This window comes from Dryobates pubescens, chromosome 21 (genome assembly GCF_014839835.1).
Source record: "Dryobates pubescens isolate bDryPub1 chromosome 21, bDryPub1.pri, whole genome shotgun sequence".
NCBI lineage: Eukaryota > Metazoa > Chordata > Aves > Piciformes > Picidae > Dryobates > Dryobates pubescens.
Window position 1 is genome coordinate 9,066,986 of NC_071632.1, and position 14,225 is coordinate 9,081,210.

The 14,225-nt window shown below is 41.8% G+C and overlaps 1 protein-coding gene across 1 annotated transcript in view; it reads left to right on the plus strand.

Moving 5' to 3' along the window:
- Positions 1-14,225, plus strand: part of NRP1 (neuropilin 1) — a 118,117-nt gene that overhangs the window by 88,671 nt on the left and 15,221 nt on the right. Inside the window, 3 exon segments of the mRNA XM_054171218.1 lie at positions 3,770-3,914; positions 6,766-6,870; positions 10,716-10,775. Of these exon segments, the coding sequence (XP_054027193.1) occupies positions 3,770-3,914; positions 6,766-6,870; positions 10,716-10,775 (310 nt within the window).

Here is a 14,225-nt window from a genome sequence, read left to right on the forward strand (position 1 = left end):
TTTCTAATACAAGCACTTGCCATCATTGTCAGAAGTTAGCTGTTTGACAAGCAAACTACTGTGCTAACTGATGCACTGAGCCCATCCTCAACTTTCATCACTACCAGAAATTGACTTTCAAGATTAATGGAATGGAGAAGGCTGGAATTCAGTTCTCTTGTGGCATAATTATAATCCTTCCCCAAAAAATTCAGGGCATTTAATAAACTTTCTTCTGAAGCCCAAGTTTTCTTTAAAAGGAGTCAGATAAATCCCATGATTTGGGAGTCTGAGGGATTTTAAATATTGATATACTGGAAAGTAGTATTTTTAAATGCAAGTAGAGCTGGATGGGACAGCACACTATAATGAGTCACAGCAGGAACGTGGATTAGAAACAGCCCTGTTGCATGAAATGAAACACATCGTTTCACTTGCTTAGAGTCTTGACTTTCAATAAACAAACAACTGCATTTGAGGAAAAGAAAGAGCAGTGACAAAGTAAACATAACAACAGAACATGTCCAAAGGATAAAACTCACCTTGTTTCTCAACATGATCTTATCATCCATGCCTGGAGCTGCTCTCCTTGGGACTACCATAACTCCTTCCTCTTTGGCTGACCCAATTTCCGCCTTTTTTTTTCCTTCTTCTTTGTTTAATATGCAGCATATTTTCTCCTTTAGCCTAGATCAGTCAAAGGATTGAACATCACACTGAATGACCATGCAGAACCTCATTTTCATTTCAAGATCCAATTTGTATGTCTTGTTCATAGTCTTACTCAAGCTTCTCAATAACATCACCTTTCTCTTTCTTATTACTTCCCTCCTTCCACTCTTTTGGGGTTTTTTATACTTTCTCTCAGCATTTCTGGTATAAGAAACTTCTAAATATCCTGCCATTTGGACAACCTTTTTACATTTTGCCCCCCGTCTGGAGGTGTTCAAGACCAGGCTGGATGGGTTCTTGAGCACCCTGGTCTAGTGGAAGGTGTCCCTGGCCAAGGCAGGAGGGTTGGAACTGGATGCTCTATATGGTCCCCTTCAACCCAAACCATTCTATGAAAGTATGAATTTTGCTGCAATGTTTGTTTCAATCTTAAAAGATATTAGTAAGATTTTTTTTCCCCCCTCTCATCAGTTTAGCTTCTCTTTTGTTTAGCCATTATTTATTATACTTTTATCTTTGTAAATCAGCAAAACAATTTGTGACATAGCCTGCATGAAAGGCACTCATAAAGTGAAGTTTTACTGCACATTCCTCTCTCCTCCCCCACAAAGAATATCAGTATGTGTTTTAAATGATCAGTCAAAATTGAATCACAGGCAGCTCTGCACTACAAAGGACAATAATTCAATATAATTCGAGATGCCTATTGAATTCTAATGCCTATGTGTCAGTACTCCAGCCCTGATGTCTTTTATAAAATGGTTTTCATTATTATGTGTTGCTATTAAGACTACTATTAAAAAGGAAGCAAGGATTCCTCAGATACATGTGTCTGTCTACTTTTCATACATAAAATGGAATTCATTCTTTCTCACATGGTAGGTAGCTTTTCTAATCATTTGCACTATATTGCCTATTCAATTATAATAATATGTAATTCCATGTTAATTAGATGTGACAGGCCATCTACATGTTGAATTTTTGACAACTGTCTTCTAAGCACTGGCAGAACACCAGGTCAGCCAGTGCCCCCGGGAGACACCTTGGAGGTACAGTCTCCTCCAGGAGGCAGGAACAGAAACATTAATGTACATAGAATGGCCTAGGTTGGAAGGGACCTTAGAGGTCATCTACCCCAACCTCCCCACCATGGGCAGGAACTCTCAACTAGACTCAGCTACTCAAGGCCTCATCCAACCTGGCCTTGAACACCTCCAGGGAGGAGGCATATACAACCTCCCAGGGCAGCCTATTCCAGAGTCTCACCATCCTCCTAAGATCCAGTCTAAACCTCCTCTCCCTCAGCTTCAAATCATTCCTGCTTGACCTATTGCCAGACACCCTTGTGAAAAGTCCCTCTCCAGCCTTCCTGTAGGATCCCTTCGGGTATGGGAAGGCAGCTCCAAGGTCACCCCTGGAGTCTTCTCTTCTCCCATTAACATTGGCTCTTCTGACTGGCACTCTAATCAATGGGCAGAAGGGGCTGTGCGCCATTGGCTCATATACTGTGGTGTACCGTAATAAGACAAGGAACAGGTTCAAACTTGAACATAGAACATTTCACCTCAACATGAGGAGAAACTTCTTTACAGTGAGGGTGATGGAACACTGGAACAGGCTGCCCAGGGAGGTTGTGGGGTCTCCGTCTCTGGAGACTTTCAAAACCCACCTGGATGCATTCCTGTGTGGACTATCCTAAGTGATCCTGCTTTGGCAGGGGGATTGGACCCAATGATCTCTTGAGGTCCCTTCCAACCTCTAATATACTCTGATACTGTGATACAGAGGTGTACAGTGAAAACAAGTAAGGCTTTTAGGACAGCACTGAAAATACAAGCAGCAGTCAGATGTAGCTGTGCTGGCTTTGTGCCTTGAGAAATACAGACAGCTTCTCCCATAGCCTCTGTTTTGTCTGCCATAGATCAATAAGAGGAGTTCATTGCAGTATAGCCTTAGTTCTCATCCAAATGAGGGGCATTTGGTCATTTCCTCCTGAAGAAGGCTTCAGGCTCTGCAGCTATGGGTTGGAAGTATATTATAATAGTAATTCTAATCCAAAATTTAAAGTCTAGTTCAAAGAAGATGGTTTCTAATGTTTTACTATTTAACTAACTCATAGAAAAGGTGAAAATACTTTATTTTTACATCACTGTCATATACTTTTTCATGTTTTGTACTTTAGAGTGTTCAATACACAATATTCCAAAGTCATTTTTTTACCATCAAATAAGGTAAAACTAACTCATTTTGCCTATCTTGAGTTATAAACTCTTCATGGCAAGGACTGTTCCTTTGTACAGTTAATTCATTCTAAAGACTGATCATCTCCACAGGGGCACCTGAGGTGTTGCTGTAAGTACAAATTACACCTTGTTCTATATGTAAAAGATCACTGACGAGAAAAGCCTGAAGGTGTCAAACAAATGCCATTGAGAGCTGCATTATGGCTGAAGAACACAGAATGCAATCCGGAGAAGAGAGCTTTGTCTGAAATGTAGATTTCCTGACCTGCCTTGCCTGTTGGATTATATTGCAGTTTTGTCAGGAAGCAGCTTTCTTCTTTATTTCTCTCTTTTTATTCTTATTCAATAGTAGGCTCAGTGGAAGAACTCTTGCAGCTACTGTTCCTGGAGTTTAATTTATGCCTTTTGAAATAACTACAACTTGTGAAACTCTGTCACTGGGGGAAATCAGATTCAAATTTTCTCTTGAATAGTTGGATTATTATTGTAACCACTTATAAGGTGACAGGATCTTCACCTAAGCCATTTTTTTTCCCTGAGAAGTGTTGAAAATGTCACCCAGTTAAAGCCCAGATCAGAGAGTCATTTAAAAACATGTCTCATTAAACACTCAGCTCTTGTTATGACCCTGATGGATTGGTTGCCACTGAGTTTATGAAAAATGAAATGCATTACTTTTCCAAGAAGCTTCAGCTATGCATTTTCCACTCTCATTTAGGACAGGAATAGATCACATTTGTTAAACAGTTAGCACCTGGCCTATTGCTCACCTAATTCAAGGACCAGAGAATGAAGGGAAAAAAAGACAGTTGCTCCAAAAAGCTTTTTCTTTCCCTTTTTTTTTTTTAACAAGTAGTGTTTATCATGCTTTGCAGACTTTTGAAGGCAACACCAACTACGACACACCCGAGCTGCGGACTTTTGAACCTGTCTCGACCAGATTCATCCGCGTCTACCCCGAGAGAGCCACACACGGAGGGCTGGGGCTGAGAATGGAGCTGCTGGGCTGTGAACTCGAAGGTAATTGCTCTGCTAGAGATGAATGCCCTTTATTATTTTCATAAATACATTCTCCACTTGGACTACTGCTGAACACTGCTGTGTCTGAACAGGCAGCACATCAGACTCTCGCTTCCACAACTGCCATTATTGCTGTTTCTTGGCCTAATCAATTCCTTCTTTGCTGACATTTGAATATGCCCAAGGCTCAAATATTATTCTTTCTCCCATTCCTTTGTTGATTTGCAGTGATACTCTCCACATGGCTTTCTGTTCCCTTAAGCAGGCTTATGATTATACTTTTGAGAATCATAGAGCTGTTAGGAAACAATAAAGACAGGAACTTAAACTTTCTTACCATAATACAACCCTGGAAGAGACGTTTCCTGAAAATGCAGAAGGAGCTTTGCACTAAATATAGCAATTTTGTCCCTTGCTCCTTCAAAGGATGTGGAAATCACATCAGAGACTATGGTAGGCAATGATTACTGGGCTGGACAGTGCCTGTGCTATTCCTTTTGGTGGGTAAAGGGGACCTCTTTGTTCCTTTCATTTTGCAAGAACATGTAGAAGATAAAAGATCAGGAAAAGCAATGTTTAGACATCATCCTTGGATAGTGACATGAAGACAAGCTTTGATTCTTTTTATATAAACAATAATTATTCAACTTCAGAGATAACTATAGATTACACTACGTGAATTTCACAGTTTTGTCTGGTGGCTGACGGTATAGTATAGTAGCATGGCTTGTAAACCACACAGTTAAACACCACACAGGATAACAAACCATCTTATCCAGGGTTTCAGATGTTCCTTGTATAGAAGTAGCTGAACAAACTGAATGGAGCCGACCTCTGTGCCTCTATTTCTTTCTCATAGTTTCTTCCCCAAGGCGGAAGAGTGGGAGGCATTTGCTGTGAGAACTGATGAGTTGTGTGTTGTGTTTTTTTAGTGAAGGCCAGATTGAATAAGTATGCTTCTCACTTGGCCCGGAAAGTGGAGAGGTTGGAAATACTTCTTAGTTCCTGCAGGAAGTCCTTATTTCCTGTGGGAATGCTTAGACCCTGCAGACTATTGTGCTATGTGCACAGAAAAAAAAAAGCAAGAAAACCCAGCACCTGCATTATGTAAACTCAGCCACAGGGCTCTTGTAGCCACCTAGATATCAAGAAGTCCATGGACCATGTATCAAGAACAAATTGCTCAGTGAGATGGAGGAGCCAAAGAGAAGACAAACAGGACAAAATGTCTTTGCTATTAGACAAACTGCACCAGGAAGTACATTTTTTTTTCCCTGGGACACATCTTCTTGAGTTTGCCTTTCTGGTATGGTGTCCTTTTGAAGGGTGCTCACCCGTAGGTCACCCTTGGAGAAGTGAGGTCAATTGCCATTTACCCATGGAAGAAGCATAGTAAGAAAACTTTGTTGTGTAACTGTATGTTAAGGGCAGAGTTCAGTGAAGAGAAGTAATTTAAGATTTACTGAGCTGGAAAGGAGTTGGGATGAAAAAAGAAGCATGGAGGCAGGCACGGGCAGGAGTAGAAATCAGCTTTCCAACAATAATGAGCAAAGGGAATTTTTGTGTGCTCGAAGCATCCCAGGGGGGCTTACATGAAATGGTGGCAGAGATGCAGGCAAGCTTGGGGCTATACAGTGGCAAGAAGATCAAGATAAGAAACTTAACTTGAGGTAGAAAGCCAGAGAGACGTCCCAGAGGGGGACAGATGCTCTGCATAATTCATAATGGATACAGAAAACTGTTTCTTTAACCAAGGCTCAGCTGTACCTGTAAAGCACATGTCAGGGTCCTAAAGAACCATGTTTCATCCCAGATTATATCTGCTTCAGAAATTACTAGCCCTCCTGACATTTTCAGGCCAAGAAGTCAATGCCTAAGATCTTCTGTGGCCAGCAGGCTCTGGGAGTAGTAGAAAGGCAAAGAAAGATCCAAAAAAGAGGTGTGTTACTGCATAGCTAATAATGACAGTAGAGCATTGTTAATGAAAATAACAGTGGGTGAGAACAGACATAAGCCTGGATCACATTCCCAGAGTGCTTATCTTAAGCCAGAGAACTGTACCTGCAGCATAAAACATAAACCTAAACAAAACACCACGTAACTGTATTCTGATATTCCAGATGTGGTATGTTTTGCAGATACTGGGTTAAAGATATATTTTCTGGCACCTTGCACAAATCTCAAGCTTTTAACTGTAATAACAAAGGTCAGACTTTTACTGGTTGGGCAGCAGCTACCGGAAAGAAATCACCAAGGAGAAGCAGGCAGGTGGCCGGGAGGGGTGGCTGACATCACTGATGTCTTATTTATAACTTCAACAAAAACAAAAGAAACTCCTTCCAGACCTGCTCGTTGCTCACAAAGTGATTCTACATGACGCTGCCTTCCTGTCACTGTTACCAGGACCCTGGTTAGACACTTCCCGTCTTATATGTGCACTGCAGAGGTTATGGTGGGTGCTGCAGAATTACCACCCTGAGCATGCACCTCTCCTGCTCCTCTGTACAGGCCTACTCACAGGCAGTTTAGCCTGCAATAAAATAAAGGGTTTAGTACCTCATGTCACACCTAAGAGTCTCATCCTGCCTTGAGAGGCATTCACTCTTCATTGGTAGGAACAGCACTCAGCAGACAGTTAAAAGAGAATCTGAACTGGAGTTCAGATACAGCAGAGTGAGGCAGGAGTGATACATCCTATTGCCAAGAAATACTAACTAACCTGCAAAGTAGAGCTGCTTCAGTCCTCAGCTAGAACATATGACAACAGCACATGGTGCTCATCAAAGTGTTACTGCCAATTGCATGCTGATTCTCCAGCACATTTTAACTGAACCACTGGATTTTGTTTCAGCTCCTACCGTTGTCCCTACCATTTCGGAAGGCAAACCTGTGGATGAGTGTGATGATGACCAGGCAAACTGTCACAGTGGCACAGGTGATGACTACCAACTGACAGGTGCAGAAACCATCCTCATTCCATTGCAGCTTCATTGTAGCTCATATCCATCACCAGTTACCAGCTAAATGTTTGCAGTGATTTAATCACTCAACATAAATGGACATTGGTATGCCGTTCATATCGCCAGTGCTGTCAAAACATGAGCATCTGCCTTTTACACATGACAATACTTTTGATTGTTTTCTCAGCTATGTAATTTTGGAAGCAAATAATAGTGACTAGCTGGAAGAGAGGGCAGATTTTCTTTTTTTATTATTTTTTTTTAGCAGGAATTGTGTCTAATCAAATGTCTTAGACAGACTTGTCTCTTACTACAAAAAAAAAAGCTGGACAAACCTTTTGAGGCTTATGGTCCGAGATGGTTAGAACTCAAAATGAAATATTGTTTAGGTCCAAGATATACATATGCTTCCATACCTAAAATTTAGTATAGGGCTCAAATCTCAGTCCCAAACCTTTCCTAGATGGAAACAAAGTGTGTTTGTTTCATCAAAGCATGCTCACACCTATACCAGCAGAAATATTTCTGTGAGCATCTCTATGAACACTCCATTACAACCACAGGGAGGCTGATGTTCTCCGAGCTGCCATCACTAGCAGGGAAGTAGGAGGGAGAGACATAACAGAGTTTGCCTCTAGAACAGAGCAAATTTGGTAGTTTTCATATTCTCCTACTTTTGCAAGAAAAACCCCACTGTCCTTCTGAGAAAGCTGACACTGCACCACTACATTTTTGGTCTCCTCTTGGAGGTTGCTTGCTGCACCAAGCTCTGGGTCTGTTTGATGAGAGCTTCCTGTAGGAGTTCTATACATCTACAGTAACTGAACTTAATTTTGGACACAGTGACATAAGTTATTTCATCACTACTCCATGATGTGCTTATCTAATAAATGTTTATTCCTTCTCATATCCATGATATAAAATAGCATTAAAATCTGGCAATAGCTTTCCGAGAGGACATTGGGAAACCTTAAGTAAGAGATTGACTTTTTGGAGCAGCCAAGTAGAACATCCAACAGCAGATACAAATAAAAGTGCAGCTTCAGCATCAAATCCTTTCTGAGCTTTGCCAGTGTCCCCTGTAAATGCATGTGGCAAATCATAAATTGAAAAACAATCCTTGAGTGGAAAAGACACTGCACGGTCACTGTCACTGCTTTTCAAATCAGTGTCCCAGGTGAATCTTATTCCTTTTGAAAGCAGCCATGCAAGGAGTCTGATAAAATAGTCCATAATCTGTTAAGGTAGCTCAGAAAGCTTTCAGTGTTACTAACCATTGTAATTTATTTATTTTTCTGAAAGGAAAGAGCAGGTCAGGAAACTCTGGGGCTTCCTGCAAAAGCCTAGATTGAAGGCTGGCTTGCAAAGCCCAGCAGATAGAGCCATATTTCACCTAGATGGAGGCTGTGTGAGGGAAAGAAGACAGATCTGTGCAAGCACCTTCCCTGTTCACTCATAGTCTGCACTTCAGGGAGCTCAATACTGCATCCCACATGTCCCTTAGGGAAAGCTTATTGAGCAGAAGAAACTCCTTCTGGCAATTTTTGCAGGTTGTGCTTTAGGGAGCAGTTTATAAATTCTAAGACAAGGGAAAAGTCACCAGACTTCCTGAGCAGCAGCTCTTCTGGGGGGCTGAACCTATTTCAGTACTAAAACTGAAAAGTATTACATTGCCTTTCTACAAAAGTGCAGACACTTTATTATAATTTATGACTGTACCACCTAGAAACTCTGAGCAGAACATGCCCAGCTGTTCTGGGCACTGTAGAAGTACTGTATCATATGTATGATGTTACTTAAAACACCAAAATGCACAGAAGTGAATTTATCAATAATTGAATTGAAAACATTCTTTGGGGTTTGGTTTTGTGGTGTTTTTTTCCCCAACAAAATGCATAGAAGGAAATTATGTAAATCTTGTGGCCCATTAAGTATAGCAGAGCAGTGCAGAGGGGGTTTCATCAGTCCCTTCTGCTTTTTTCCCAGATGCATGTGGTGCTCGTGGGTACAACTGTGAGAGCCTCTTCCCCAAGAGCTCTTGTACATATGTGAGCATCACAATGGAGTCTCCCTCCCAATTAGCTCTAATTGTGCTGTAGGCCAGATTCCCTCCTGCACTGCTCAGACCCCATACAGAGCTACTCTATTTGTGTGGCTTATAGCGTTTCCCATCAGATCATTCTCACAAACATAAAGCTGATATAGCTTGGGCATTCATTCCCATTGGAAGTCATCATAGCCATCCCTTCTATAATGCTTTAAGCATTTGCTTGCTAAAGAATAGAAAAGCCATTGACTGGTAATCAGCACCCTACTGTGCAGTTATAATTGTGCTAATTTCCTTTCTGTTTCCTTTATCAATATGAGGCTTGCTTTAAAAAGTCAAGTATTTTAAAAAATACCAATTAGTGAGCTTAGGAGAGGGCCATGACCCCACTCACCTCTTTTTTCATCTGCTTGAAGAAGACAAAGGGGAAGTCTTTAATTTCTCCTGCTCTTTGAGACAGAAATGAAGCCTGCCTTAGACTAAAGTTGGGCTACCCAGAGAGGCCAGGACAGGCTGGAAAAGTGGGCGTAGGTGAACCTCATGAGGTTCAACAAAGCCAAGTGCAAGCTCCTGCATCTGGGTTAGCACAGCTCCTGGTATTCATCCAGGCCAGGGGATGAAGACCTTGCTGAGAAGGACTTAGGGGTACCGGTGTATGAGAAGGTGGACATGGGCTGGCACTGTGCACTCACAGCAAGGAATGCCAACCGCATCCTGGGCTGCATTTAAAGAAGCATGGCCAGCAGTTAGAGGGAGGTGATCCTCTCCATTTGGAACCCCAGCTGAAGTACTGGGTACAGCCCTGGAGTTGTCAGCACAAGAAAGACAGACCAGTTAAAGTGGGTCCAGAGGAGGTAAACAAAAATGATCAGAGAGACAGAAGACCTCTCCTCTGAAAGAGGCTGAAAGAGTTGAGGTTGTTCAGCATAGAGAAGAGAAGGTTCTGAAAAGACCTGATTGAGAACTTCCAATACTTAAAGAGAGCCTTTAAGAAAAATGGGGGCAATCTTTTTAGCAGGGCCTGTTGTGACAGGATGAGGGATGATGGTTTTAAAATAAAAGAGAGGAGACTGAGTCTAGATATAAAGAAGAAACTTTTTACACTGTGAGTAACCTGCTGGCACACATTTCCCAGAGAGGTGGTAGAAGCCCCATCCCTGGAAATGTTCAGGGTCAGTCTTCATGGGGCTTTAAGCAATCTGATCTAGTTGATGATACTCCTGCCCTTGTCAGGGAGGGTGGACTAGATGACCTTTAAAGGTCCCTTCCAACCCTAAGCATTCTATCATAGGATTCTATGAATTCTCATGCACTGCTCTTATGAGCTGGTCTCACTATACAGCTATAGAACAGCACACAGGGAGGGCACAGCATGACAGGGGCTGGAGGACCTCACACCCCTGCCATGAGAAGCAACATATCATGGGTGAATGCACAAACTGGGGACTATTAGGAGGTGCTACAAAGATCAGCTGCTGTCTTCCTGTGTGATTTGGAGCACATCAGTGTCTAGAAAACAAAGAGGTCCACAGGGACATGACAAGGATTGATCAGCTGGTGCTTCAAGGACTCCAAAGATATACAGCTCTATTTAATGATGAGTTCTTGCTTTCTTTTTTGATAAAGTAAACCAGATCTTTAATGACATATTTTCATGCCTCATCTCACATACTCAGTTACTTACATGTCTAATAAAGGTGCTACTATTTCAGATTTATATATAGGATATTCCTAATGACTGCTGTGTCCTTTGGTGCATCCCATGTATCATGATATGCATAATTTCTTTTCCAGGTGGTACTACAGTGCTGAATACAGAAAAGCCAACAGTAATAGACAATACACTACAACCAGGTAAAAAAAAAATCCTTTTTTTTTTCCTTATTAAAACATAACAAATTCTATACCCAAATTTCATGCCAGACACAAAATAATGAATTGCAGCACTTCCTGACTTCCCCTTCCCTAAAAGTCTCTGAAGTAAAGAAGCATCTGGTCTCTCAGCTCTGCACAGTAAATATTTTATTCCTTTCATCCACATGTAGACACAGCAGAGAACAAGATTTCCTTCTGCATCAGCAAATGCCAAATGCTGACAAAATTAAACTAACTTAATCACACAGTGCACTCTGTTTAAATGTGGCATGTCAGTGACACAAAATGTGTTTGCAAACTCTAGGAAAACAAAAACAGAGCCACACACAGGCCCACTCTCTATTTATATCCGTGGCTTTATAAAACTCAGACAAGTAAAGTTTGCCAGTTTTCTCCAGCAGGGAGCTGGCAGTTTTACAGTATTGTTTTCGAGCAAGTTTCCTCAAAATGGGGTTACATAAACTGCTACCATGGACTTGAAAAAGCAAGAACAAGTTTGCCACTGGCAGCAGGTCCTTTCGGCGTAATCAGTACAATAACTAGCAGCTTTTAAAACCTGTAGTTTGCTGCTTCCACAGTTTTCATACAATTTTTTAATATCCTGTGCAATTTATTGGAAGTCAGGGAGAGGCTAGATTGGGGGGGGGGGGGGGAGGGGAAACCTTCCAAAAACTATAAGCGGCATTTGAAAATCCTTTGCGTTAATAATTGTGGAGTGGCAAGGGGTCAGTTTTCAGTTCCTCCCATTTCCTCCATTAAAGCACAGTCAGGCACAGTCTTGCAAGTGATTTATTAACAGGGTGGATAAGTGTTTATCATTGTTTCCTCAACCATGTGACACTATCCACTCTTGCTTCAAGTCAAAGAAAGAGACTAATAATGCAGAAGTTTCCTAAAGGACACTGATGGTGCTGACCTGATTAAGAGATAGAGCTGACTTAGGCATTGCTCCCACTCTTGCCCTCTGCGCTCTGATGTTGCAGAGGCGAATGCTTTTACTCCCCTAAAAGTTTGTCTCCAGGGTCAGCCAATTGGCTTAGTCAGCACACACTATTTCTAGCTGTGCCTGCTTTATGAGCAGAAGGAGCTTGTGGAGTACCAGTGCAGTAAGAAAGGCTGGCCCAGCTTCATGGGACACCTCTCCACAGGGCTCTTCTACAGTCAGCATGGCTGAAGGGCTGGAAGGCTGCTGGTGATCCCAGTATGGAAAGGGGTGGGGGATGCAAAGGAAGAAAGGATGATATGCAGTGGTTTTAAGAGTAAAACATTTTAATTTTTATGTCTGAAATAGTCTTTTAGCTTTATAGTTTGCTGAAATGAAGGATTTTTGTTGCAGGCTTTTTTAACTATCTTCTGGCATTTAAACAAATGGCAAATTCCTAAAGTGCCTCTGTAAAATGCAGTTTTCTTCCGTCCTCCCCACAGAAAACTGCAATAGGAGGTTGTGTTTAAGCCCCTTGACTTGGGTGGGACTTTCCAGAAACAGATTGACTGTTCTGCCAGAGATTAAGATATCCTCATTTTCTCTCCTTACTTCCCTTCTGCACCACCTTTGCCTACTCTGTGATGAGCCAAGTTTTTTCCTCTATTAAAGGAGTCTCAGAGGTTCCCTTCACAGTATGCCAATGTTACTTCCCTGCATTGTGCTGGTAGGAACTGTTTCCTTCCGGGGAATAAGGGACAAGTTCACATCCCAAATTCCAGGCTCCCACATGGCAGCACATTACAAAGACCCTAGATAGAGATCAGTCAGATGCTAATAAATCTGAGTAAGATTTCCAGAATCTCCAGTTTAAGAGATAAAAGTTTCCAGCTGCTTCATAATCCCTCACTGAAAGCCAGAAAGAAAACACCCCAAAAGGGGCAGACAGAAATTCCACTCAACCTGGGGAAACTCCTCCTGGCATGAAGGTGGTGTAAGCATTTCCTTCTGCTGAAGGGGCACAGCTGGACCTGGCTGGCATGATGAAGCACATCAGAGCAAGGGGCCATGCAACTGGGAGAGAGTCTGCTATGGCAGCCACAAATAGCATAGTTTAAAATGGCCTTGAAGTTAAGAGCTGCTCAAATGCATCCCAGCCCTCAGCTGGCTGAGGATGAGTGCACTCCAGCTCTTTCAGCTATTCTCAAGCTGAACAAGGTATAAATTTAATACATCAAGTACTGAGCCTTTAGCTTCAGCCTTAATTCCCTCTAAGGGCTCATTTACCTTAAGATGCTAATACAGCTTGAGGTAAATGATGAACTCCAAGCCAAAGGGCTATTCCAGATCAGTTGCAGGCTGCAGGCTTCAGCAGATAACCAAACATGAGCTACATTGTGCCAGTGCTGGCCACAGCAGCTTGTGCCACTGTGATGTGGCACAGAGATTTACCAGCCCTGTCAGCAGCAGCATCTGCCACAGCACAGGTACTTCTGCCATAGGAGCTAACACCACGTATTGCTATTCTTCTGCCTGCGTTCGTGCCTATGAACAACCCTAATCTTGTTTTCCCAGACTGACATGCTTGAGTGTGTCAAAGTCTGAGATGATCCTGTTACAACCAGCTTTCATACACTAAGGAAATAGTTAAGAGCAAATAGCTGGAAAGCCTCTGTGTATAAACAAGCTCTCCATCAAGGAGACTTTTATCGTTCATTTCAAGGGGGTTGAATTGTAAGAGAATAAAAAGGGATCATGGCTTCAAACTGCTAAAAAACATTTAAAGCTTTGGATGTTTTTTAAAAGAGGCTCTACTTTTCCCCCTCAAACTCAAAAAGATGCCTTTAACAAAACTCCCTGTTAAGGCAAATACCTTTCAGGCCTCGGTCCTCACATCTATTTCAGTTCCAGAGGACTATTTGAAATGGCTGGCTTTTAGCTATTTACATACAGAGCAAGCTGTTCATTTACATTCCCTGCTCTCAGTCCTTTGTAAAGCAGACTGCTCAAGAAGCAGCTTGTTGTTCACACGAGTAATAGCTATGTCAGAAGAAGATCACTAAGAAATCCTGAGGTTAAATCTATGCTAAGAAATCATTTTAAGGTGAATAAGTCTCATTCTCATTTACAGTGGGACAACTTTGCATCAATACAGGGATGTTAAAGCAGGTATCATTTTACTATCATTTAAGGTAATTCTGTGCTGCCAGCATAAGCATAATAAAAAGGTGAAATTCAAATATGAATCAGACCAAATAAACTACTTTGAAGTGGTCCAAATTATGTTTGCAATTTCCCACTTTAATGTTGATTTACCCTTTGGCAAGAGACTCGTATAGAGAATTTTCCTAGCATGTTTCATGCCATCATGCTCCTTCTTGCCTCTTGTTGGATGTGTCAAAGTCTGTGAGCCACGAAAGATTAATGAACTTGCAAGAAACTCACTCAACTAGATTTTCAAATTACTTTCTTGTTCATGTGCAGTAATGGTTCCAGCTGTGAGCAAG